At 37.7% G+C, this 27,427-nt stretch overlaps 7 protein-coding genes across 7 annotated transcripts in view; 1 reads left to right on the forward strand and 6 right to left on the reverse strand.

The window, feature by feature from the left end:
- Nucleotides 1-27,427, forward strand: part of Spri (Src homology 2 domain-containing protein sprint) — a 267,117-nt gene that overhangs the window by 37,483 nt on the left and 202,207 nt on the right. The gene's annotated exons all lie outside the window — the stretch shown is intronic.
- Nucleotides 762-2,669, reverse strand: LOC143210205 (uncharacterized). The gene is made up of 5 exons (XM_076426854.1): nucleotides 2,517-2,669; nucleotides 2,290-2,404; nucleotides 1,598-1,713; nucleotides 1,411-1,525; nucleotides 762-1,215 (listed from the first exon to the last, which is right to left on the reverse strand). The coding sequence occupies exons 1-5, from the start codon at nucleotides 2,556-2,558 to the stop codon at nucleotides 1,127-1,129; spliced, it is 477 nt and encodes a 158-aa protein (XP_076282969.1). The 5' UTR covers nucleotides 2,559-2,669; the 3' UTR covers nucleotides 762-1,126.
- Obp7 (odorant binding protein 7) lies at nucleotides 3,345-4,543 on the reverse strand. Its single transcript, XM_076426862.1, has 3 exons — nucleotides 4,154-4,543; nucleotides 3,951-4,059; nucleotides 3,345-3,542 (listed from the first exon to the last, which is right to left on the reverse strand). The coding sequence occupies exons 1-3, from the start codon at nucleotides 4,232-4,234 to the stop codon at nucleotides 3,469-3,471; spliced, it is 264 nt and encodes an 87-aa protein (XP_076282977.1). The 5' UTR covers nucleotides 4,235-4,543; the 3' UTR covers nucleotides 3,345-3,468.
- LOC143210210 (uncharacterized) lies at nucleotides 9,601-14,944 on the reverse strand. The gene is made up of 5 exons (XM_076426859.1): nucleotides 14,844-14,944; nucleotides 12,288-12,393; nucleotides 12,109-12,197; nucleotides 11,697-11,814; nucleotides 9,601-9,873 (listed from the first exon to the last, which is right to left on the reverse strand). The coding sequence occupies exons 1-5, from the start codon at nucleotides 14,883-14,885 to the stop codon at nucleotides 9,800-9,802; spliced, it is 429 nt and encodes a 142-aa protein (XP_076282974.1). The 5' UTR covers nucleotides 14,886-14,944; the 3' UTR covers nucleotides 9,601-9,799.
- LOC143210212 (uncharacterized) lies at nucleotides 17,654-19,414 on the reverse strand. Its single transcript, XM_076426861.1, has 5 exons — nucleotides 18,935-19,414; nucleotides 18,758-18,845; nucleotides 18,387-18,478; nucleotides 18,072-18,189; nucleotides 17,654-17,975 (listed from the first exon to the last, which is right to left on the reverse strand). The coding sequence occupies exons 1-5, from the start codon at nucleotides 18,974-18,976 to the stop codon at nucleotides 17,908-17,910; spliced, it is 408 nt and encodes a 135-aa protein (XP_076282976.1). The 5' UTR covers nucleotides 18,977-19,414; the 3' UTR covers nucleotides 17,654-17,907.
- On the reverse strand, nucleotides 19,579-24,704 carry LOC143210211 (uncharacterized). The gene is made up of 5 exons (XM_076426860.1): nucleotides 24,182-24,704; nucleotides 20,807-20,894; nucleotides 20,499-20,590; nucleotides 20,183-20,300; nucleotides 19,579-20,086 (listed from the first exon to the last, which is right to left on the reverse strand). The coding sequence occupies exons 1-5, from the start codon at nucleotides 24,221-24,223 to the stop codon at nucleotides 20,019-20,021; spliced, it is 408 nt and encodes a 135-aa protein (XP_076282975.1). The 5' UTR covers nucleotides 24,224-24,704; the 3' UTR covers nucleotides 19,579-20,018.
- Nucleotides 24,848-26,890, reverse strand: LOC143210200 (general odorant-binding protein 28a-like). The gene is made up of 5 exons (XM_076426846.1): nucleotides 26,729-26,890; nucleotides 26,107-26,203; nucleotides 25,691-25,794; nucleotides 25,132-25,240; nucleotides 24,848-25,053 (listed from the first exon to the last, which is right to left on the reverse strand). The coding sequence occupies exons 1-5, from the start codon at nucleotides 26,849-26,851 to the stop codon at nucleotides 24,986-24,988; spliced, it is 501 nt and encodes a 166-aa protein (XP_076282961.1). The 5' UTR covers nucleotides 26,852-26,890; the 3' UTR covers nucleotides 24,848-24,985.

A 27,427-nucleotide genomic window follows, 5' to 3' on the forward strand; every position in this document is an offset into this window, starting at 1 on the left:
AGTCACACATAGCTTACAAGGAGTGCTACCGACAATCGCACCGGTACGTTAGGTGATCGTTCGTCAAGTGATATACGTTAAGTAAACGTTCACATACTTCATTATGATTATGTATAATGTGTTTTATATATGAGAATACAATATTCCTTCAAAGTAGTGGGTTACGAAGTCTATTCAACGAAAAAATGATTTCATAAGTTGTGTTCACAAAAATCCATTTGTTACAATTTTTATCGGAGCTTCAATTTATTATATTAAAGGTGTTGTTTGACAATTTACAATGCCGCTCATAAGTACACATCGTTAAGTCGAAAGCTGCTTCGCACTTATCGGATTTCTTGTTCGCTGAACGTTGAAAAAAGTGCATAGCAGTACATAATAGTACTTCACATGTTTCCATTTGTACATAAGTAGAATTTCCGGAAACGAGAATAAACCGAAACGAGGTAATAGTACTTTCTTTCTGTTAAGTATAAATTGATTTAACCGTAATGATTTAACCTAAGTGTAGTCAACCGGTTACCCATTTACTGTATTTCTTTCAACAATTTGTTAGTCCCTCCAAAAAATATTACATAATTTTTCTTATTTCTCATTTCTCATATATTACCAATATCACAAAATGAGACTTTGTGCAACCATGTTAAATACAGAAAGGTTTTAAATAATCTATTCATCTTGGTTGAGCACATAAGACTTAAAATCCGTAATGTCGTCGAACGGACGGTTTTGGATGTTGACAGGAGATTTCAAAACTAAAGTTATTTAATTCGCGTTCAAAAATATATTTCGGAGAATAATTTCTGACGAATTGTATACAACCATTACATTATACATACAGCTCCTTCACACAAGGAGCCCAGTATTATTTAACCATTGCATTTTGAACGTGCACCTCCTCCAATCTTACGCGACTGTGACTGTACACGGTGTATACATATTTACATAGAAGTTTGTTTGCGGTCGTTTAATAACGGTTGTACAAACGAGTTTTTTTATTGAAACAGGCAAGGTGTTGTTTGTTTTTTTCATTAACAACTCGTTACTCGTTCACCGGCCATTTTTTCAAATGTACATCACGACGAAGATAAACAGCGCTGTTTTCTTGTACATTAGCAACGGCCATTCATTTGTGTTGCGTTATCAGCTGACTTCTTTGGTACGCGCATTTGATAAATTTGTAGCCGGCCATACACTGGTCGGATGTATCCGTCACTGAAACAGAAACGGTATCGTTCAGATCAGTTATTATAATCCGTTCATGTTAGGCAAGAGCGACAGAGAAAAACGATTATGGTGTATCATAGTAAACGTAAACCCCGGTCATTAAATATAATTCATTTATACTATTCTCACGTTACTCGGTGTTTCTGAATAATCATTATTTAGTATGTGTAGGTGATTAGATACCTTGTTCTTTACAAATACGCACGGTACTGCGCATTTGGATCTCTATATCCTCCGGAATACCGATTTTTTGGAAAAACTTGAACACTTCTTCCTCTTGTACCACTGCTCCTACCATCTGTAATCATTGATTCAAAGTTATCGTCGCATCTGTTTCTTTGTATTGATCTCGATAGAGGCTGAGACTTACAAATCCCCTTTTTTGAGCGCAGCAGACCAATGCGCAACTCGCTTTCTTCAAACTTTTCATGTCCGTAACTTCATTGTCGCCCAAATCTATGACGTCCTCCATATATCGCAGATCGTCTGTAACAAAGTGCGAAATTCTTAATTTATTCTTTAACTCTTTGCCCATGGATTAAACGTTTTCAAACTCCGCGTTCCAATAAAATTAGAAAGTAAAAAGTCATATAACACATTTCAGGCTAATAGAAAACGGAAATTCCACGACGTGGGATCTTTGACACTTGGTTTATGGGGTCTAGAAATAACTTTCGGATTATTTTATAAACATAACGAGATTGTGTCTATCCACATTTTTGGTCAGTTTTCCAATAGTACATACCTCAAGAAATAAATTTGGTAAATAATTAATGTAATTGCAAATTAAGAATATTAGAACCCGTCATTTTGACGGGTCCATAAACCTAGTGTTAAGATGCCTGAAAAATCGCAACAGATCATAGAACAAAATGTCATAAATCTTATTGGAAATGGTAAAAAATTGGCTTTCATTTTCCCTTAAGAAATGACTGTCTGAGCGACTTAATATTTTATGAAAATCAAAATAAAGGCAAAACTGTATCTCATAAACTAATACAAATGGAATCCCTGTAGGAATGTCGTAGATATTGACACTTTCAAGGTAATTCAAATGTTTACCCATTGTTACTTCTGATTTATGAATACACTCAAGACTGTCCATCGGGTCGATTTGGAATGCTCTAGCTAAGGATCGTGCCAATTGTTCTGGACCGAGATTGAAGTTCTGGTTGGCCTGAAACAAACAAAATTCAAATGATTGTCAAATATCCTTCATTGTCGTACAAAATTGTATTTTTTTATTTGTCACGGTCTTCTTCTATTTCGAGTAAAAGTTGAGTACTTACCAAGGCGACGGTAACGAACGTAAATAACAGCAAAAACTTCATGGTGATGGTTTCCTGATTTCCTGTATCTTGACGACACTTGATTAATTAATCCGATCGACTGACATCAAACTGATCGATCGCAATACTTTATATATCCGAGGAGCCGAGGTTAAAGTTGCACGAGTTATATCACTGAGAGGTTACGTTTCCGATAAATCGATGCGAATGATCTAGTCAGTGATTATGATAATAGAAAAATATTATTTCTCGCGAAACGCAGACTGTTCCACGTTTTAGTTGGTATCGATATTTCCAACAATCGGAAACATTCCCCTAAATAGTGTTTGGAAAATCCAAGTTTGTTGACTATTATGCTGCGGAACATCCATTTCGCGTTCTGTTAAATAATAAATAAATCGTCTTATAGATTTTGCTTTGTTCAACTCAATTCCTTTTCGAAAACCTTTTTGAAATTTTTCACTTCGAGAACTTTGCTCAAATTAAAAAATTAATGATTTAATTATTACTTTGTATATTAAATTCAGTCTACTGACAAGTGGTTCTTTAATTAATTAATTATAATATTTATTTATTGATGCCGTAAACCCCTAGTTTGGTTTATATGGCATACATTATTATGACATTTTACAAGAATATAGAGAAGTATATAACAAAGTGGTTCTTTATAGAGAATTTATAAAAATATAATTTTGAATTGAAAATATAGAAATAAGGAATTCAATTGTCATCTTTGAAACAATTTCGAAATGTTGTAGTACTGTTCAATAACAAAGTTATTGGAGTATAATGAAGCGATTAAAAGATTTGTTAAACTTTTATCAGAGGATCAATTTATTAATTTTGAAGGTGCTGTTTGACAGTGTACAATTCTTTTGTGACAATTTACAATTCTGCCATTATTTTAGAATATTCGATGCTCTCTTATCAGTCAGTAAACAATCGTTCGATCTCATCGAAACAATTGTTCATAAATACACATCGTGAAGTCGAAAGCCGATTCGCACTTATCGGATTTCTTGTTCGCTGAAACGTTGAGAAAAAGTGCATAGCAGTACATAATAGTAGTTTACATGTTTTCATTTCTACATAAGTACATAGAATTTCCGGAAACGAGAATAAACCGAAACGAGATAATAGTAATTTATTTCTGTTATTCTTCTCCGGTCCGGTAATGGACAAGTTGTAAACATGTTTTTTTATTTAGTCACATCAAGGAGGCTAACAGTTGTGAGAAGAAAGTAGCATATTATAACTATTGGAATCGTTATCGCTGTTGGTTTATTAGTCAACATGTTATAATCGTGACTCCATGTTTACACACGTGTATAGACTTCGATGGTCAAATAACAAACCAATCAAATGTTTACTTATCTATTACCTTTTTTAAAGAATTTTTAAAAGAATAGACAGGAGACATATTTTTAAACTTACCTTCAATAATGCAGCCATTGAGATTTTCCTTCATTTCGGAACTGATGGGAACGTTGTTCTCTTCTACAAATTCCTGCACAGCGTTCACTTGAATTTTATTATCTTGTATCTGAAACAATTGCCAATACTCTTGTGCCTGACGAATGCGTTGGAACAAAAACTGAACGAGAAGAATTGATAGTTGAACCGCGAAGAATACTTACGATTTGCCCCTTTTCAAAGACGCAGCCGATGAAGCAGCCAAAGTTGTGTATCAGTGTCTCCTCATTTGAATCCGGATCCATGCTTCGTAAAAGCTGCGGAATCCTCGCGAGGTCGGCTACAAATTTTTTGAAAAGTGAGGAATAGAAGGTAGGAGACTGTAAGATATTGTAATGGTCGAAACACCGGTTCGAACAAAATCGACTCTTTTCTTCAAAAAGCAATAATGTAGTATCTTACTAATTTGCTTTCTGAGTTCCAATACAAAATTCGAAATACGAACAGAATTATAATCGAGTTTACAGCTTCGGACCACGTAAGTATATGCTACAGATTGCAATGTGTGACCTCGCAGGCAATCATTGCGTCAATCACAGTGAGATTATTCTCAGTTTGAATTCATATGACAGTAATTCCGTAGTCGCCAAAAGTACAATCATTAATACTGTTATGAAAGCTTGTTCCCGATATACAGTGGATCCAAGGAGTATTCGAACATTAAATACCCGATTTTCGAAAAATCGCTTATATTTAAACTGCGATAATTTCCGGTTTCATAATCACGATGTAGCGGGTGTACCTGGATTGATATGATAAACGTATTTCATACCATTATCTATATTATTGTTCTGCGCGCATTCGTTCAACTCGTCTTGCGATATGTCTAACAGGTCTGCGAATCGTTGTATCTCAAATCCTCGGATGGTCGCCTAAATCATACAGTGTAATTAAATTGCGGTCTATGCTAACGAATACATAATATTGAAAAACAGTGCTAAAAAACGGACAAAGTATTTCTATGTATTAGATATTAAGTATTAAATATTATCATTAAGTACATTACACTCCGCGACAAAACGATAAGACACCTCTAGATTTCTGATGTTTCTCAATACCAATGATGTGTACAAAGATTTTGTATACATATAGATCTGTACATATAGAGTATGCTCTGTTTAGTAACATACAAAGTACATTTACGTTGCGGCTTAGGAGTTATATCAGTTTACTTGAAAAACCGGTGCGTCAAAACGATAAAACATGGTGAAGAATAGTGATTTAATTACACTGTCCAACACCTTTGTTCCACAATTACTGTTCGATGGTTCTTATAGAGTTTTTTTGTGCTGATTCCGAATCTGTCCTTAATTTTTCTCCTGGACGCACAGTTTTTGAGAAACATGACTTTAGAAAAACGTATTTTTCAACTTTAAACAAATATTGTGATGTTATTATAAAAGATATTGAATTGTTCTTTGCAGCAAAAAAAATATATACACTGAGAAAAAAATCCTGTCGAAACAAAAAAATATATATGTTGATTCAATAAGATGTACTATTGAAAATAGTGCCAATATCATATGAACTTATTTTAATATTTAATACTATTGAATTTCAATAGCAAAACTCATTTCCGCCAATCGTATAAGCGAATAGCTTGACCATCAATCTTTTCAAAAAAATAAGATATTGCCTCAAACCAATTCCAGTATAAATCAATACATTTCTCAAATCTTTTTAACAACATATCTGATTGAAGGAAAAAAAGAAATATTACGAATAATAATGTACGGTATTGAATCGAATAATATTTTCAATCATTTCATGATAGACAATTCAAATACATCACGATTTGCTTCTAAATTTCATACTATTGAAAAGAATACATTGATATTCATCGAAGTAAAAAAATTACAATAACACGCGTGTTATTGAAGTAACTACATACTCTTTTTTCTCAGTGTACAGATCTATATGCAAAATCTTTGTACACATCATTGGTATTGAGAAACATTAGAAATCTAGAGGTGTCTTATCGTTTTGTCGCGGAGTGTATCGTATGATAATAAAACGATTTTTAATTGTAATTGAAAAACTATAATAGTACTCGTACTTACACAGCTGGCGAGGACACAGACGAAAATGAGAATGCTGTTCATGGTGTGAGGTGTCGATGTCGCGAAACAAATTCGTAGAACAGACGAAGACACCGTGTCTCAGTGAATATTTTGCGAACAGTAAACATTCGTTGCGTGCCGCCAGGGTTTATATTTCCATCGGGAAGGCCGATACGGTTGACAAACGTATCAAATTTAAAGGAAATTCTTGCGTCGTTGTTTGGTCGGCACGTTCGCTGGCTCAGGCAAGCAATACAGAGCAGTTTGTTTAACTAACAATACAACGATTGCCCCGTAATTGATATTTTCCTTTATTCTCCGCAACCTGTCCGCGGAATCGACTCTTACGTAACGTAAAATGTCTCTATTTTTCTGTCCCTCGTTACGACGTCTTTTTTAAAAGTAACCGATAAATCTCGTCATTGTTTATTTGAGACGTTGTCGTTTATCTAAAAACATTCAACAATATTTCCAAAATAACGCGAAGTACATTAAAGTTTTAAAACTTCAACGCGAATGGGTTCCGTTTGTCCGATTCTTTCCTTTTGCAAATTGAGGATGGTAAGACCAGAGAAAAAGTCGAACAATAAGGACCACCATAGCCCGCATTCGTTGCACGATGATCTCGCGTCTCGATCCTTTTTCCCGTAGATCCGAGGATCGTTTAGCATTCTACGGGTTCGCCGGCAGTTCCATCGGAAATGTAGCTAGCGTCTGTAATCGCTCGCAAAGCCGACCATTTGCAAAAGTGTCTCTCCCAAGTCCTCTGCGTAAGGTCGACCGTAACTTTATTCCACGGTGTATGCCAGGCAACTTCGACCATTACGGGGTACATTATACCGCCTTACAACGTGAGTCGCGTACGCGAATGCGATCATCGCTCGTCTTCATCGTGTTAAAGCTTGAACGCGCTTCCTCGAAACCGTGTCATAACTTCGACACGATCTTATGTTACTCCGTGGCATCGATCGTTGGGACGAAACTGCATTTTATGGAATTTATTATTATTATATACGGACCGAGGACCTTTTATACAAATGTGTACAGTTTTGACAGTATAACTGATATAACAAAAAGAAGATATGACAAAAATCTTGACATAAAATCTTAACCTAAGTCTTAAGTAAAATTTACATAAAAATGGACCGTGCGAAACTAAACAAATACAGGTACGATTAACATATAGTATTGCGCAATTTTGTTTTGAATGCCTGTAACGTGCCATTAAAAAAATCGATATTGTTATAAAATATGTTAGAGCAAGCAATAATGCGATTTAATGGATTTCTTATTCCATATGAGGATTTGGATTTCATTGTTTGAAACCCTGCTCTCGTTCTCAAAACACGTTCAGGTACGTAGAAATTGATTTGCCTAAGGAGTGTGCGGGACAATCTATATTGTTATTAATTAAATTGAAGATAAAGCTCTGGTCGGAAACTGTTCTACGATCGGATAATATTTCAAGGTTGACTGTGTTTAATATTATTGAGTAATTATGATCAAAGAATGACATTGGGTTGTTTGTCTTATATGCACAAAACCTGAGGAATTTATGCTCCACTCTCGCTAGCATAATTTCATATTTAACGCTTTTCGGAGACCATATAGTTGACGCATATTCTAACTGGGGACGGACAAGGGTAATATATTTGCAATTAGAACAATGCTTCTCGTGGAAAATGCGACCGGGGATGAGCCATCGAGGATTCTATTTCAAACAATCGTGCTGCACGGTGGTAAAAACTGTGATTCTATAGCTGGACAAAAGTAAAATATTTACGTATCCCAACCCTAAGGCCGTCCACACACGGGTCGATTGTAATCGCGTCGTGAAGTTCGTACGTCTTGCTCGTCATGTACGATTCATGCGGCGGACGCGATTTCGTCCACACACGGGTCGATCGTCGATTTGGTCGACGCGATTCCAGTCGCATGCGATTCCCCTCCACGTGACTTCCAATGCAAATGAATGGAGAGCCGCACACGGGTCGATTCGTGGTCGACTGAAATCGGCTCGACTGAAATCGCGTCCGTCGCATGAAAGCTCTCCTTTTGTAACTCCTCAGTTGAGCATTGCTCCTCATAGATGAGGTTGGTGGAAGTTCAACAGATTTCCCTCGATCTTCGCTCAATATACCAAGTGGTAATACTTCCGGATTAAATCGACCTGAGAAGACAACTCCCTAAGAACAGTCCCACTCCACAGAAAATTGTACAACAGTTTATCAATCCCTGTGACTTCAATTTTTTTTTACTTTGCCTTTTGTTTTTGTTTTTCATAAACCTACATGATTATATTCAACTATGTAAATAAAAAGCTTACCTTAATATTATTAGTATGCGCAATAACATAAAAAAAGATAATAAATAAATAATAACCTATGTAACCTAAATACATAGACCACATCGAAGAGTGCAATGCACTCAAACTACAAAAAATAATGGCCAAATCATTTAAATTACATGAACTGCACAAACTTACCTCCATGAGTCGCGCGAATCGTGCGCGATCCACGCGATTTTCCAACTTCGCTGCCGATCGCTCGCGATTAGAATCGCGGCGATTTCAATGTGCGGCTCTTCATTTATTTTCATTGGAAATCATGTGGAGGGGGAATCGCATGCGACTGGAATCACGACGACCGAATCGACGATCGACCCGTGTGTGGACGGTTCATGCGACGGACGCGACTTCAGTCGAGCCGATTTCAGTCGACCACGAATCGACCCGTGTGTGGCTCTCCATTCATTTGCATTGGAAGTCACGTGGAGGGGGGAATCGCATGCGACTGGAATCGCGTCGACCGAATCGACGATCGACCCGTGTGTGGACGGCCTAACTGTTTTTCTATAGGTTTATCAGTGGAGATGATAAAGGTCAAAGATGGTAAAAGTTTCATGAGAAATTGGAAGAGTCGTCGCAATCTTTTGCTTCGCATGCGCTAGTGTGAGTCTCACCGATGCTCATCTCGCTGGATAAAATTTTCACAGTTACGGTAGAGATCTCTGCGCCAGTTATACGGAGAGAATACTATCTTGTCCTTTTTTAAATAGTAAGTAATAGTAGCAAACTAATTGTTCTAACTTCGAAACGATCCAAGTCGTGAGGTCCGATAATAAAAAAGTTATCGTCTTATTAAAAGTGTGCGAATATTATTGTGATTCACACTGTATGCATGATGCATCTTAAAGGGATGCCAAAGGATCAGACGAATATTTTCTATGATTAAATTATTGATACTCAATGATGCATATAGGGTGGTGGAAGCATTAGATGGTCCCGCGTTAAAATGCATATAGTGGCCGCGTCCCAAGTGCAGCTTGATTATTCATAACGCGTTAACGTCGCTTTGTTTATTCATAAGTGCTGGCCGGTGTCCGGTTAAGTGGTCCGAACAATCGTCTGGCTTCTTCATCCCATTCTTATTAATGAAACAGAAGGGCGTGCGAACGGTCTGGAATTATTTCACGGATAATTATGGCTGTTAATGCACGAATAATACGGGAGAGGATTATTCTTTAGAGAAAATGTACGGAAGAAGTCACACTTTTATAGCATTCATTTAATTGTTTCACATTAGAATACAATTTACTCGTTGGAAAGGTAGTGTTGAAGAGTACCTAATATTTTCTACAGGAGAACGAAAAGGATGCACGATGCACGACTTCTACATCTCTTTCTTGATTGTTGTGCATGTGGTCGACGCCGAACGATTACAACTTACAGGCCTTCCGTGGGCAAATATTCTAATTGAAAAGCTTATCAATACAGCAGTCGGTATAAGCGTTACCGATGGCGCATTCGTCGTCTAGTCCATTGACTGTAACAAAAGAGCGTGTCGCATTAAAAAATGAAATTCGTGCTTATTTATGCATATACATGTAGAGAAGCAGTATACAGTTAGGAGCAAAACTGATCACACACTTAAATCAGACTAACTTTTCTATGAATGGACCAAACGACTTCAATTTCTCTGTAAGGCTAGAAGAATTAGTTTAGTAACTGTCGTCTAAAAAATATGTTGAAAAAATGCATTTGGTCAGAATTCTGAAAAACAATAGTAAAAATTGAATTTTACCATTTGTTTTAGCTGCGCCAATAACGAAAATTTAAAAGATGTGTTTGGTCAACTCGTATAAATTATACAGGGTGTTCCAAAATTCGTGAAAATCCCGAAAGAGGGTGGTTCCTGAGACCATTTCAAGCGACATTTTCCTTTGCACCAATGTCAGCCGCGGCTTTGTTTAGGAGTTATTAACGAAAAACACGGACCAATCAGAGTGCGATCTAGACGCGAGTTGCCACAGTCGGCCCGGCGCGGCGCGCCAACTGTCTACTGGCCGACTGTGGCAACTCGCGTCTAGATCGCGCTCTGATTGGTCCGTGTTTTTCGTTGATAACTCCTAAACAAAACCGCGGATAACATTTTTGCACAGGAAAATGTCGCTTGAAATGGTCTCAGGAACCATCCCCTTTCGGGATTTTTACGAATTTTGGGACACCCTGTATACGCTCCGAAAATTTCATTGAAATTGGTTAATTGATTCACGAGTTATAAACGATCAAAAGTGGTTTTTACCGAGAATCTTGAAACATTGCAATTTTTACCACTTTTGATCTCGTTTATAACTCGTAAACCAATTAACCAATTTCAATGAAATTTTCGGAGCGTATATAATTTATACAAGTTGACCAAACTCATCTTTTAAATTTTCGTTATTGGCCCAGTTAAAAAAGTAAAAATCAGTTTTTACTATTGTTTTTCACAATTCCGAGCTAGTGCATTTTTTCAACATATTTTTTAGGCGTCATTTACTAAACTAATCTCTTCTAGCCGTACAGATAAATTCAAGTCGTTTGGTCCATTCATAAAAAAGTTATTCTGATTTAAAGTGTGTGTGAGCAGTTTTGCTTCTAACTGTGCATGCGCTCAGCTATCTTCAACGATGTAATTAGTAAAAAGATTGTTTAATCCCCCTTACCTTATAACAACTGAGGTAGAAATAAGATACCAAAGGTATCCATTTCAATCCTGTTATCAAGTCAATGTAACTTCCTAGTAAAGTAACTATAGGCATACTATAAATATAGATTTTCTTCTACTAGGAAATTACTAAGGACAAAGATGATTATAGCTATGACTCAAATATCGGATTACGTGACATGTTTACACTTCACACTACTCTGGAAAGGGTAGATAATGGAGGGGGTAAACAAACTGACGAAGATCGTACAACTGGGTCCCATGGAAATCACCGACGCAGATTTCTCCGACACGGTTTTCACCGACAACATTTCACCGACTCCAGATTTGACCGACAACGCCTTTAACCGACAACGATTTTGACCGTCAACGAATTTGATCCACAACAACTCAAGACGACCACAGTATGCATTATCATACAGTATTATCATACAATATTATCATACTGTGTCTCAAGTCGTTGTGGATCAAATTCGTTGTCGGTCAAAATCGTTGTTGGTTAAATGCGTTATCGGCCAAAGCTATTGTCGGTCAAATCTGGAGTAGGTGAAATGTTGTCGGTGAAAACCGTGTCGTGTCGGAAAAATCTGTGTCGATGATTTACATGGGACCCCGTACAGCTCCGTCCGGCTTAGATCAAGACTTTAATTGTGACTTACTAATAGGCAAGCAGCTCTCAGCGATGCCCGTCACCTCGGTTATCTCCGCTTGGTTCCCTTTGTGTATGGCGTCGATCATTTTATAGATTGGTTCTATATGGAAGTCGAGTCCAGTCAGCTGGCGCAGAAAGAAACGGTTAATTCGCAATATATCAGGACATGATCAGTAGACTGCGGATGTTTAAGCAAAATATAACTTTTCGACATCAACTATATGAAATTTATACAACAATAATTTGTGTAAGTTGGAACCGAAAGTATCATTATTTCTAAACTCTCTTAATACTACTTTCAACGTTTTAAATTGCACCTAGTGATTCTTCTCATAAATGCATCAAATCCGCAGGTTACTGATCAGTGTTCACCGAACTAGCTGTAAACGTATACGTATTATCTTCAACGAATCACTTACGATGCCCAATCGCTTCATAACGCACGACTTCAGGCAACCTAACTCTTTCGTGTCCATGTCACCTAATTTCTTCATGTTCTCGAGTTGATCTAAAACGAGAAAACGTTCATCCGTTTTATTTCCCTTTGTCTTCTGTCAAACCTGATTTCTTCTGCGTCTTTCGACTAACGTTTCTTCACCTTCTGAGAGCTTGAATTCTCCTACGCAAGGTTGCACGTTTGGCATCAAGTAGTCCAGATATTTGGCTATTACCACATCCGGGTCCAGAGAACTGTACGCCGGAACCTGGGAACAAAGTGAATAAAGGTTTTGGGCCGATAAACGTATTATCTAATTCAATTCGCGGTAGGTAACCAGAGCAACATAGTACCACTTTTATTCTTAGATTTATTGACAATGAAATGAACGCATGGCACACACTTCACTAGACTGTACAGGCTGTTGCTCTGCTTTGAATAAAACATACGTCGTCTATCTACTCTTTTCTTGTGTTTCTCAATCCGGGAAGAATTAAGATAGATTCATTCATTTTTGCGATGGACGATCAACGAAAAGCGGAAGTAAATACAGTATTGCCTCGATATATGTATTATGTACGGATACAAGTGACATGTGGGAGAGGGGAGAGTATTCTATAGAATGCCTGATCTTTCGGGCAATGTGTATAATGTACAGGTATTTCACAAATTGCCCGGACATTTTATATAATAGCCACGGTTCGTTAGGCAGTGTGTTAAATCCATACTCGTCTTAAAACCAACGGTCGTGTGTCGTTCGCGGTGACGGCCCGCGGCGTATCCCTTCCGGCGTGTCACTTCTGGTGCAGCAGAAACGCAATTCTTGAAAATTCACTAACACGGTATTCACCATAAAAATTGTTTTGGTAGCCCGGTCCGTCGGCTTTCCAATCTTTGCAATCTGAGAGACGTCCAATCAACTCCGTCTTCAGGGTCTGGTCGACCATCGACCATTACTTCGGCTTTCGATATTTCGCGACGTAGTGATAGCGGTCTTGCGTGATCCTCCTATCACGAACTGTGATTCCAGTTGCCAGAATCAGGTCTTCGGATTCGTCTCCCGAAACTGTGGGACGCGGACAGCAACTTGCGTTACCTGCGGGGTTCATTTTCGCGTTCGCGGCGACGCGACAAACCGCCGAAGGGAAGAAAAAATAAATTATCTCGTTTCCGCACTGTACGTCCTCGCGACAATCACTGTCACGAGATTCAACTCTTCGTGATCGATTGATCGAAACGTCTCACTGTGGGGTATTTGGCCGATCTAACTGGCCAAAGGTCGATTTCGTCAAACTCATCCCAGGTAAAAATGAGTTGTTACGTGGAAAAGTTGAATATTGGGGGGTCATTAAACCATCGGTTTTTTTCCGATTTGGCATTTTGGAATTTTAGTCATTCAGTACAGTGCTTGTGCCTTTCGTCGTGTCGTCCGCATTAGCAACGTTCGAAGTGAAATATTTTTAATCACGAAAAGTATTTTAAGAAAACCGATTATGGATATTGTTGTAACAGGCAAGTGTGTGTATTTCACACAATTTTCATCAGATATGTGTTCATTTCAATAAATTAACAGCAAGTGAAAAAAGTCAATTTGAAGGCAGTTTTAATCTCAAAGTACATACAATCGGAAGGAATTAGTTGTACGCCCGGGTCCGTCCCGGTAATGTTTGTTTAGCCACTGTAAAGTGGAAGGTTTCAGCTTTATTTCAGTGTAAAAGACAGTTACGAATATTTACGAATTCATAAGTTGTAGTTAAAATAAGATTTTGTAAACGTGAATGATATTTTTTAAAGTGATGTTTTACCCGATTTAGAAGCATTTATTATTGTTTTAGGGCCATCTAATGTTCAAATATTTACACGGAGGCGAATATGGTGCATTATTCAACAACTTCAAAATGTCAATGTAAATGCAAAGTTGACATATGGCGAGAACTACTTGTGTAATCAAAAGAAGAAATTCGAAGCAAATTTTCCTATATCAAGTCGGAAATAAAGCATAGATGGACGGCAGCATCTCGGAAAGAAGAGGTTTTTTTTTTAAAAAAATCTAAGTTGGCTTGACAAAACTTTTGAACTGCAAAGACGTTAGTGTTTACTTACTTGTGTAACGTCTTAGTACGACAGTAACAGTAATTTTAGAGTTATTCAAATTGAAATATCTCCTGAACTACTAACTTTTCGACATACATAGGTTAGTACTTTTTTATAACAAATGTCCGCACACACACACACACAGACAGCTGCATTATATTATATTATCCATTATATTAATATGGATGTATTATATATTATATTATATTATATTATATTATATGGTGAAATAGGTTATATTGTTTATATTATAGTAATTCGCGCATATTGTTAAATTGGTCAAAAATAATACTTTCAATAAAAATGGTTAAGTTTTATTTTTTTATAATTATTTTTTTAAAGATAAAATACTATTATATAAGTTAGTAGGTACATTTTAAACGCGTTAAGCAAAAAAAATAATTTTGGCCAGCTAGATTGATCAAATACCCCACTGTGCGTCTGTAGGTTTGGCTGTTCTCGGAACGGACCTTCTCGTGTGTCGCCGTTTCCCGGGAACAGCCGCGGACCACCGTAAACATATCGGTTCCGAAGTTTTCACGTACATCGAGACATTACTGTACTGAGAGTACATGAACGAGCTAGATCGTCGGATTAACAAGATCTAAACTGAGGACCACTCACCACGGCGGCTAATAAGCAAGATATAGCGATGACAATCTTCATGTTTCTAACAGCATCAGTGGTATTGAAACTTGACCAACGCGTCGGATTTCGCTGATTAGTCCCGCTGAACTAGTGATCGCGCTTCCCACGGGAACGATATTTATATAGGGACAGATTAGCCGGTGTACACGGCTTGACACTGTACAACAGGAAACGAGATAATTCCCCGATTTATATTGATTTACGTAAGTCTGTTCCAAGTACACCCGAAACGTTCTCATTACTGTTCGGCGCGTGTCAGAATCGTCACGTCAGACGATTGTTTGCAATCACGGAACGAGCCTGTTTACGGCGAAATTATGGTTTCGAGGCAGTGGCATTATGGATGACGTCGCGTAGCTTGTGATTTCCGCGATCTACTCGGACAAAAGTATTACACTGTTGTTTTCGTTGATCTGATTACCACCATCAAACAAATCAATCAAACAGTGGATCCGAAAAGTATTTAAACGCTGCACGTTCGACTCTTGTAGAATTTTCGTTATTCAAAGTGTGATCGGTTCCGAAAAAACAAATAGCACAACCATAAGCCTTGACTCGTTTTAAAGCTTGAAGACGTAGCAACTGGGAAACTAAAGAACCATTTTTGAAAATGATGTACGGTTTTTTGTTCACTGTTTCATGGAACGAAAATGAGGAACATCCTCGTGTGCTAACTCAGGGGTCGGCAAACACTTCTTTTGGAAAGGGCCAGAATGTAAAATTTTTAGGCTAGGGGGCCGGGTAGCAAGCTCGAAGATATTTACATGGATAGGTAATTCTACTCATAGAGCAACGAAAAAGAAACAGGTTCAAAATTTCTTTATTAGGAAGTGATATTTTTACATAATCTTTTTTATTTTACGTAATTTGATTTATTTCTTTCGTGTTCATTATCCTTGCGGGCCTGATTAAAAACAGGCGGCGGGCCGGATTTGGCCCGCGGGCCGTAGTTTGTCGACCCCTGTTCTAACTTACATATAGTACTGTGAAGTTGGCAGCATACCTCTCATTCCAAGCTCGATAAAACGAGTAAATACAATGATACATCAGTTTTTAAGGTGTCGCCGTAAGTTTGTATTAAGAAAATCAAATCCCTAGGCTCAAGTAAAGACGCATGGGACAGATACATCAATATAGTATATGTTATATGTATATGGTTACATATATTGGTAACATCAGGTGACTTCGTTAAAATTAATCTTTATGTTCTGTGCACAGAACATATGTTGCACTTAACCCTTTCGTTTACATATATGAAAATCTCAGTAGCTAGCGACATTCAGTCTTGTTCAGATTATATTTTATAATTAATACTAATTACTAGAGGTGTAGCTGGACGGGACGGGAATTCCCGAAAATGTCCGGGAATCCCGTGAATGTGTTCGGGATCTCTGGGACGAAAGTGTCCATTTCCTACCCATTCCACTGTCGGCCAAGGAAGGACAGCGTATGGGAAAGAGTCACGGACAATCGCCGTCGGCGGCACAATTCAAAGGCCCGCGTGTTCTTTGCCATCCGTATTTACATGCTGTCCTTCTCTACGTTTGGCTTTCGTCTCAGAGATCCCGAACATATTCACGGAATTCCCGTCCCGTCCCGCACACCTCTACTAATTAGACTAAATAGCCGTATTTAGCCGCTTGCAGGATTCAAGAGCGCTTCCCGGGGAGATTCCGTATCGATTATTTATCGACCAATAGTTCGCATCTATTGCGCGCACCACACGACCACCGCACGTGCACCACATCTTTAGATGATTGGTGCCTTGCTTCGTGGGACCACGCGATGACATAATATTGGCCATGATCGGAAAGATCCCGTGCGCGCGGGTAATTTGGGAATGGGACTACTGCACACGGGCTGAAGAACCCAGAGGCGTCGAAGAAGGACAAAGACCCCCTTCGAACATCAGACTATTTCAGGGTTCTGCACACTCATTCCAAATATGGGGTCCGTGGGTAGTGTGGTCGTCCCCTGGGGATGTTTCAAACACCTCCGGTCGCGAGGCGCGGCCGCCATGGTAATTCTTGGAACAGGTCTGGGGCCCAGATACCACTCAGGACAGGGGTGGCCAACCTGTGGCCGCATTGTTTGATTACGACGTCATAAAGACTTCTTTATAACGTTTATTTTAGATCTGAAAGTCTTACGTCCTAGAAAGACGTCGTTTTAACGTTTGAAATAAGACGTCTTTTACTCAAATAACGTTTCACCTCGGAGCGTGACGGACCAGACTCTTTAAGGAAGGTTTTACTTCAGAGAGGTTCTCACTACCCAAAATCACGGAGGATGACTGTCGCGCTGGCTTCCGTTCCGTGACCTCTGTTTATAATAAATAAGTGCTACCCCTGTGAACTCTGCCCAAGGGAGGCGAAGGAGCCCGTGCCGTTCGAGGGGAGGGAAGGAAATGCCCCTAACACCTTTAAAAGTGGCCTTCACGATCGATGGGGACGGTAAGTCGATACAGTGGATCCTTTCCAAATTATTCCGCGAGGTGGCTGGATGATTTTCGTGTGAGAACGGAACGTTTACCGTCTCGGTCTCTCTTTTGCGTGGGTCTCGTGAATTTAGCGAGTTTCGCGTGAGCAAGAGGTTAGGAAGTTTTGGGAAGTATAGTGGGTATTGTTTACGGGGTACACAGAATCCAGCCGATTATTATTGCGTATTTTTATGTATGATGCGAATAACATGATTGTTAATATTTCCAACGACGCATATAGACATACACAAATATTTACAAAACATATGGACAATGTGGAAATGAACCGCATCAAGTTTTGCGAGGATATTCTAAAATAACATATTGACAATGGATAATTAGCGAAACATTTCTCCCTTATTCATTTGATTTTATTCGTCGAATGGAAAAATGAAGAAATATATAAATCATTACACACTCGAATTTTGTTTATTAGATGTCGGAGAGATAAGCTCCAAGCACAATCTTTCAAAGTAACAAAATATATACACATGTCCGATGGATATTTAAAAAAATTTTTGCATTGACAGCATACTGTTATAAACCTAATTAAAATTCATTTCAATGTTTGGACAGGAAACATTCGACGAAAACATATGCGATCTTGCACTCGTCGGTCATAGGTTCCGCTGAAACCAATCAAACAGAGTGAATTGTAGAACTTACATTTAGTTACATTATTTTTCATTCCGTTTTATTATTAGTATTCATATTCCGTCCCTCACCTTTCTCTAAGCATTCTGCCGCGGCTTTTTGCAAGACACGAATTTTTTCCGGATCGTCGGCGTGCACCGTCTTGATAAATACGTCCAAACTTTGTGGAACCAGTTTCGAATTCTCCATCTTGAATTTTTATAAAAAGACATTCGTTACTTTAAACCCATCAAATTCATGAAATTCTTTATCATTTTGACTGCCACTGTTTTTTTTTTCTTATAATATTAAATAAGTTGCTTTGATTTTGAGCGAGTTTTATGGGCACTGATGTGGCAGTCAACATGTTAATTAATTCATGTATTAAATTCTTGTTTGTGACCTACCATGCCCAATGCCTTCATCGTGCAAGCACGTTGACACGTGGAACCGTCCACACCCAGAGCAGTGTCCTTGTCAAATATTGTTCGGAGATTGTCTGGTTCATTTAAACAAAATACCATTTTTTATTTGAATGTATTATACAGCGTATTTTGTTAGATATTACCGCTTCGATCTACTGTTATTATTTGTAACAACAAATTTACTTTTTCGGGAGGGACACGATTTCTGAATAGGAGTACATATTTTTAATATTAAAAAGTCATTAATTTAGAAGATATGTTAATTGTTAACAGTACTACATGGTACCAGCTGAAACTTTTCGGTGTTCTCAGAAAAGTAAATTAATTTACATAAGTAGAAGACGAATGCTTACCTTCGGTGTAACCATTTTCCCTCGCGCAAGGCATAAACTTATCTTTGGTAGATTCCAAGTAGACGTCGATTATATCCGCTCCAACAGTCTGAATATTACGAAAAAATTAACTTAAGAATAAATAAACAAGCAGACTAGATCGTCAGATCAATGGGATCTAGACTGCGGACCACTCACCACGACGGATAATAAGCAAGCTATAGCGATGACACTGTTCATGTTTCTAATAGCATCGATGGTATTGAAACTCGACCAACGCGCGAAAACTGATTTCGCTGAACTAGTGATTGCGTTTCCCTCGGGAACGACATTTATATGGGGACAGATTAGCAGGTGTTCAGGCTTGACACCGTGCAACAGGAAACGAGATAATTCCCCGATTTAAACTGATTTACGTAAGTCTGTTCCAAGTACACTCGAAACGTTCTGAATACTGTTCGCCAGTGTCAGAATCCTCGCGTTAAATAATCGTTTGCAATCACGGAATGAGCTTGTTTACGGGAAATTATGGGATCGAGGCAGTGGCATTATGGATGACATAGCGTAGCGTGTTATTTCCGCGATCTACTGGGACAAAAGTTTTACACTATAGTTTTCGTTGATCTTTAAACAAATCAATTACAGTGGATCCGAAAAGTGTTTAAACACTACACGTCTTCTAAAATTCTCGTTATTTAAATTGAGATCATCTCCTAAAAACAAATAGCACAAGCCTGGACTCATTTCAAAGCTTGAAGACGTTAGATGTTCGTACATGATGTGCCAACTGGGAAACTGAAGAACGAATTTTTCCTAAAAATGCTGCAAATTCAAACGACGATTCATCTCCGTATTAGTTTATTATTCTCTCAGATACAAAACTGTTATGAAAGGATTGCCAACACCTGGACACTTTGCAACGTTCCCCTCTCAACTGCTGCGCCATCCTAGTTGCATCTACATATGTAAATACACACACGCGTACATACATACGTGCACACATAGGTATGCTACCATTCACCTTCCTTAAACTTTAATCTTATGTAATACCAAAGTATGTGCTGGTTTTATTGGAAATCTACTTTCAAACGATGCGCGTATTGACAAACACCAATATTTAAAAAATATGTACATATATGGACAACTAACTCGTTACACACTCGAATTTTGTTTATTAGATGTTGGAGAGGTAAACTCCAAGCACAATCTTTCAAGTAACAAAATGTATACACACGTCCGATCCTCATTTTATATTATGTGTATAGTATGTTTAAAATTCATTTCAATGTTTGTCCAGGAAACATTCGATGAAAACATATGCCAGCTTGCACTCGTCGGTCAGAGGTTTCACTGAAACCAATCAAACAGAGTGAATTGTAGAACTTACATTTAATTACATTATTTTTCATTCCGTTTTATTATTAGCATTCATATTCCGTCCCTCACCTTTCTCTAAGCACTCTGCCGCGGCTTTTTGCAAGACTGGAATTTTTTCCGGATTGTCGGCGTGCACCGCCTTGATAAATACGTCCAAACTTTGTTGAACCAGTTTCGAATTCTTCATCTTGAATGTTTATAAAAAGACATTCGTTACTTTAAACCCATCAAATTCATGAAATTCTTTATCATTTTGACTGCCACTGTTTTTTTTTTTCTTATATTATTAAATAAGTTGCTTTGATTTTGAGCGAGTTTTATGGGCACTGATGTGGCAGTCAACATGTTAATTAATTCATGTATTAAATTCTTGTTTGTGACCTACCATGCCCAATGCCTTCATCGTGCAAGCACGTTGACACGTGGCTCCGTCCACCCCCATTTTAGTTTCCTTGTCATATATTTCTCGAGGAGTCTCTGATTCATTTAAACAAAACACCATTTTTTGTTGGAAAGTATTGTGCAGCGCAATTCGTTTGACATTACCAGATATTTTTACAGCAATTGTAAGTTATCAATTCAAAAATCAATTTTTTTTTATACAGGATTTTAAAATTCCAATTTTTCCATTGTACACCGTAACAATCGAATAGCAATATACGCGAGAGAAAAACGAAAAGAATGAATGCTTACGTTCAGTGAAACCATTTTCCTTCGCGCACTCCATGATCGGATCTTTGACACTTTCCAAGTAGATGTCGACGATATCCGCTCCAACAAACTGAATGTTACCAAAAAATTAACAACAATGACTTCTAAACGTGGTTCATTAATCCTCCATTATATAGGCGAAGAAAATTCCCGCTGGTGAATGGAATCGAATGTTTTCTCGAATTATTTCTTATCGTATTACAGTAATTCTTCAATCGATGTCCAACAGCCGTGTTCTGAACGGACAGTGGTGTAGTAGACGCTATTTTTTTTATGACTGCGTCTACCGCGCCGACCGCGCCGAAACTTCAATCGACGAGCCGAACATAGAGAAGGACAGAATGAAATAGGATCGCGTGGCCGAAGCGCGCCGTCGCCAGCACAGTTTAAAGGCCCGTGCGTTATCAAAATGTAACACCAATATTTAATCTTCTTTATTTTTCATTATTTTTTAATGGAACTTTCACCAACATATTCGTGGCATTTTTCTAATGCAAAATGATACCAAACGCGATATAATTTCAACTGTGTTTAGTGGTTTAATCGACGATGAAAGTTTCGAACACAACGAAGATGAGCACATTGGAAAGAAAGAGACGCGGACAGTCGACGTCGCCGGCACAGTTCAAAAGCCCGCGTTGTCGCTGTCCTTCCTTGCTCCCGAAACTTTCACCGTCGATTAAACCACTAAATACAGTTGAAATTATATCGTGTTTGGTGTCATTTCAATCGGAGAAATGCCAGAAATAAGTTAGTGAAAGTCCCATAAAAAAAAATAATGAAAATTAATAAATTCGAAAATTCGATTCACTCGAGTCAATGTTGTGGTGTTTACGTTCACACCGATATATCCGAGCCGAGATCAATCATCGCCGCCCTACGGCGGACAGTGGGCCAGATCGACGCGCTAGCTGTTCATAAGCTAAAAGATCGAAGTCTTCATATCGATTTTTAATGAATGTACAATGTTTCTTAAATGTCCATTACATTCAAAAATGATAATATTAATTAAAGTTATTAAAAACTCTCGTTACAATAAGCGTCCAAAGATCAAACTTTTTCAGATACGATTTACAGTAAATGTTCTATAAACGCGAAAATCTTTCAACGATAAACGCGAAAAAAATATCCCCTCCAAACTAATACACTGACTCGGCTCGGTATATCGGTGTGAACCACTACAAACGCGACGCGGAGAGTCGCAGTCGTCGGCAGAGTTCAAACGCGCCCGTGAGTCATCATAACGTTACACCACAGTCAAACTTCTTCATTTTCCATGATTCTGTTATGGGATTTTCACTACCTTATTTCTGGCATTTTTCTGATTAAAATGATACCAAACACGATATAATTTAAGCAGAATTTAGTGGTTTAATTGACGTTGAAAGTGTCGAGCGCAAGGAAGGACAGCGTATGTGAAAGAAAGAGACGCAGAGTCGCAGCGCGCCGGCACAGTTCAAACGCCCGTGAGTCATCATAACGTTACACCAACAGTCAAACTTCTTCATTTTCCATGATTCTGTTATGGGATTTTCACTACCTTATTTCTGGCATTTTTCTGATTAAAATGATACCAAACACGATATAATTTAAGCAGAATTTAGTGGTTTAATTGACGGTATGTACATATGAAGTGACTTTAGAACATAAGAGTATGTATAGCGAGTGAAAAAGAAAGAGAAATTGCGATCTCGATGCTAGGCAAAGATTAAAAAACGAGAAAAATTACTTTATAAAATATGCTGAACTGTTTTATATTTTTATTATTTAACGTTCGGTTTCGCAAATATAAAGACGCGATGAACTATGACCGATCATGTCGCTAAACCGAACACCGTGTCAAGTCACGCGCGTCGCTCGCTCCATTACAATTTTTTGATAAGGAACAAAATTAAATAAATCTTAAATAAATCTTAAGTACATTACTTAAAACAGTTCAAAAACTACAAAAAGTGTGCCTTTTCCTGACGGATGCAAACGCTCCGATTCGATAGTTTTCCTTCGATGGTATTTAAACTGTAGAGGTTTAAATGACGATGGACGTTTCGGGCGCAAGGAAGGATAGCGCGTATAGAAAAGAAAGAGACGCGGAGTGTCGAAGTCGCCGGCACAGTTCAAAGGCCCGCGCGTGGTCTCGCTTTACACAAGCTGTCCTTCTCTACGTTCGGCTCGGCCTTTGCTCGAAGCTCGAAAAAAGTAGGACCACGATCGAAAAACGCGAATAAATCCCCCCGATGCGTTCGCATTTATAGAACATTTACTGTAGGTCGTTGGATTCGTCTTGATACCAGTTAAAATATTATCAAGTAAAAAATATATGTTAATATTTAAAAAATTGAGATGACCTTCATTTTTTATACAAAAAGTGATTTTTCTTTAATTTTTTGTATTGAAGTTTGTAGAAAAGTGAACACTGATAAACTTTCGTTTGAAAAATTTTTTGTCAGATCATCGAAAATATTTGAAAAATCGTGTTAACAATTCTCACAATGCATACTATTGAAAGCACCTGTGCGAACACGTTACCCACTGTATGTAAAAACAAGTGTAAAATGTATTATTTATTATTATTTTATTAATTATTTTTTAATTTATTTACTATTTTTCGTGACCAAAATGTAAATACACCTTACCTGTATACTGTACATAATAAATTTCCATGAAATTATTTCATTTTATTTTAATTGACATGAAATTATTGTTTTTTAAATTAAGTAGTTATTTTATATGGAGAGGAATCATTTTTTATTATCTTTAATTTAAATTGAATGATATTTCATTTTAAATTTATTTTATATTCACAATTTTAAGTGTAAAATTTATTATTTATTATTAATTTATTACTTATTTTTTAATGTATTTATTATTTTTCGTGACCAAGAACGGTTACAAACATTTTTTGTCGAGATTTTCCCCGAAATAAAGCTTTCCTAGGGTTTTTGCCGTTTTCTGCCGCTCTCAGACCACTGTGCGGCGCGGCGCAGCGTTGGCCGGCAGTGGAGTGAGTAGGCACTAGACTTCGATTGCACAGGCGACCCAGGACTTCGATTGAAGAATTACCGTATATGTATATTTTTGATTATTGAGTAAATGATATTTTAAAGATATTTTATGAATCTCATGGACCTAACCCAGGCATGTCCAGAAGCTGCTCGATCAGAGGCATTCTCAAGGAATACCCGTGGAATACCCCACTTCTCCGGGCCGCGCGTCTCGCTACTTTTAGCGGCCGGGAGAAGTGTGGGTATTCCTTGAGAATGCCTCCGATCGAGCAACTTCTGGACATGCCTGACCTAACCCATGCACCGGAAGCAAAAATTTGTCATCATTAATTTTCTGATTAATTTTTGTACTCACCGTGGCGGCGAACACGATCACAACGGCTACAGCAGTTTTCATTTTGAACGATTCTTCTAAACTTCTGAGATTGGGGAATATTCCTGATCGACTGAAACTTCTTATCCGTAGATTCCATTATTTATACCGTGGTTGCGATCGCAAAAACATCTTATGATTGGCAGGCTAGACCTCGCGTATTTAGCGAAAAAAACAGTAATTGATAGATTTAGCATCGTGTCTATTACCTGCGTGTATCCTCTTCATCAACCTTGACACATATCGACATTGCGGCAACCATTGAATGGCTGAGTAAGCACCCTGCTTTAAGATTGCTCGCTTCCCACAAATAGCGAAGATAAATTCGAAATACTACGTAATAATTTCGAATTCAAACGTGGTTCGAAAATCGGAAATATTATTTAAACTTTAAACTTTGAACTTTAAAAATAGTTAATGGATACTTCAAGTTTTACATCAGAACTCAACGAGGTGTTCTTTACACGCGACAGTTTTTGTGGAAGTATCTTAAACGGTTCGTGTCAACAGCCAATTATGATTGCTGCGTACATAGACGATCAAGATGGTTTACACCAAAGTATTGTACAATATTTCCTCTTATTGCAGTACATTTGCCTTGCAAATTCGATACTGAAAGAGAGACGGGTGATCAAGAAAATTACAGTGTTTAACAAGAACTTTGTTTGCTATTTAATATTAGAAATCATTTGCCCATGCAATTTCGCAGTTGTACAAAGTTTTCTCCCATACACCCTCGGTTTTAGTAAAGCACGATTTTTCCATAGGACGAAGGAGACAGAGTTTCTACTCGAATTTCTTCACGCATTCTACGAAGATCTTCACCACACCACATTCGTCACCGCCTCCATTCGCTGAAACCATAGGTTCATTAAAATATGTATATTCTTCTCAAATGTTATCCGATTACGAAGAGTGTTATCGAATCTCACCTTCTTCGATGCAGGATTCACCATCCTTCATCATTTTAGCTGCTTCTTCGGGGAATGTTTGTTCCATGAACTCTTTCATTTTGTCAGCAACTATTTTGCCACCATCCATCTACAAAGTCAACTTCGTTTATTTACAGAAGGTGTGTAATTAATTTTTTATTCGAATAAAATCAACTCTTCATATAATACAGACAATGCCTGTCACTAAGAAAAAGGAGATTCATATTTGTATCTACCTTTACTTGACTGCTTAAATGTGGACAGGGAAAAAAAAACAAATATTTAGTAGATTCTGTTCGATATCTTCATCACGAGTCAGAGTTATTATTAACCTTCAATTACTCGCACTCCACTTTATACATAACTGGTTACTTAATTTTTATTCAATGAAATAACTACTTTAATGCAAAATCAATATTTGCCAGTGCGGTCGACACAATTGTTTACGCTTGAAAGTTTTCAGTTTGCAAATTCTATTATATATACGAGTAATTAAAAGTTAAACTACTAATTACTGTGTTGCCAACCCAATACATAATACATAAGCAATTCTACTCACAATGCCAAGTCGTTTCATGACGCAAGCGTGCACACAGTTCAATTTGTCCATGTTTTCGGGTGACAGCGTAGGCATGTTCGTCATTGATGGCATGCCAGTTGGAACTACCACAAGTTCATTTATTCATTAGAATAACAGTTTATAAAAAGTCTGTACCCGTCCGAAATATTGGGATGGAACGAAAGTTCGTAGCATTTTTAAATTACAACTCAAAGATAAAATTAGGATATTTATACATAGAGAGATTTGTTCAATAACGTATTTTCCATTCTCTTCTATCACTTTTTGCCATTGTTTAGTGACTCATCATGTTATTCAATAAACCTATGAATAAATATTTTACTTTTATCTTTGAATTTTGATTTAAAAACACCACGAACTTTCGTTCCAACCTAATAATTATGGTTTCTACATACTTGACATGCCAACTTCAGCAACACATGGTTCAAAGTGTTCCTTCGTAGCTTCCATAAATTTCTTTAGATTTGCGTCCTCGTCAGCGCGCACCAATGCCTAGAAGAACAATATAATATCATAATTATAATTTATAATAACCGGTAGCACACGCGAAACATTGTTTTAGCAGAGACCGATAATTATAATGATAATTCTCTAGAAAACCGATTTAATAACCACTTGAAAATATAGAATCAAATTTCCATATACGACACTTCGTTCCGGAAATTATTTATGGAGAGCCACGAATTAGCAGTCCGATCGAAAATGTTTTTATCAGATGTAGCATGGTTTCAAGAGAGCTTTCACGTGATCGTAGCAAATTTTATGTAAATCCTCTAACAGATAAAAAGGGCATAAAAAAATTATAGGTGTATTTGTAAAAAATTGAAGGTGTCCTTGAAAAATCATGAGAAAAAGGGTTGCTGTAATCTCACTTGTAATTATTCTTGCAAAGAGAAATAAACCCGGAAGGGTTTAAAGCGCTTAAATAAAATAAAAAATTCTTGAAAATGGTAACGGTGCAACAGACACGCTCCACAGTGTATATTAGCAGAGTTGTTGATCGAATTGTTTACTTACTGCGGCAAGGAAGAGGGTGCAGATGGCCAAAACTGACTTCATTGTTGAGCGGCTGAAAATCTCGTTGCTTCGACAGGAATATCCGCAAACTGACTGATTCCGACCGATGCTTGAACACGACATTTATATATCCTCGATATTTGTCGAACTAGAGGTGTTAGATCTCTGAAACAACAGGAAGAGAAATAATTGCCCCGCCTATCTGATTTTTACGTAACTCATTTTAATTGGCTTCGAGCAAAAGTAATCAACTCGAGCCGTCCGGGAATACTTTATTTCTTTGCAGAAATCGTTACTGATCGGTAGATCTCAACAAATGTGACACGGCCTGTCCTATTCAGTCATTCCGCGAACAATAGGTATAGTTACTGCTACAAATTGGCCTCGTTAGAATTTATGTCCCTCTCAATTTCTGCAATCCATAATTCAGTTACTAGACTGTAGACGCTTATGCAAACCGAGACGTTCGGAAATAAGCGAGATTTTGTAGACCAATAATTCGAGGCAATTGGAATTATACAAGACAACAATTTCAGTGTCGGTAATAATCGTATTTGTTCTGGAAATTGTTCTAGAAATATACAATAACATAGTTATCAATTACATATACAATACATAGATAGTCAATCATAAATATTCAATAGTTTAAGTGAGTCACGGTCGAGCGTGAATCACAGATAAATGCTGAATAACGTTCAA

This window comes from Lasioglossum baleicum, chromosome 7 (assembly GCF_051020765.1).
Source record: "Lasioglossum baleicum chromosome 7, iyLasBale1, whole genome shotgun sequence".
Taxonomy (NCBI): Eukaryota; Metazoa; Arthropoda; class Insecta; order Hymenoptera; family Halictidae; genus Lasioglossum; species Lasioglossum baleicum.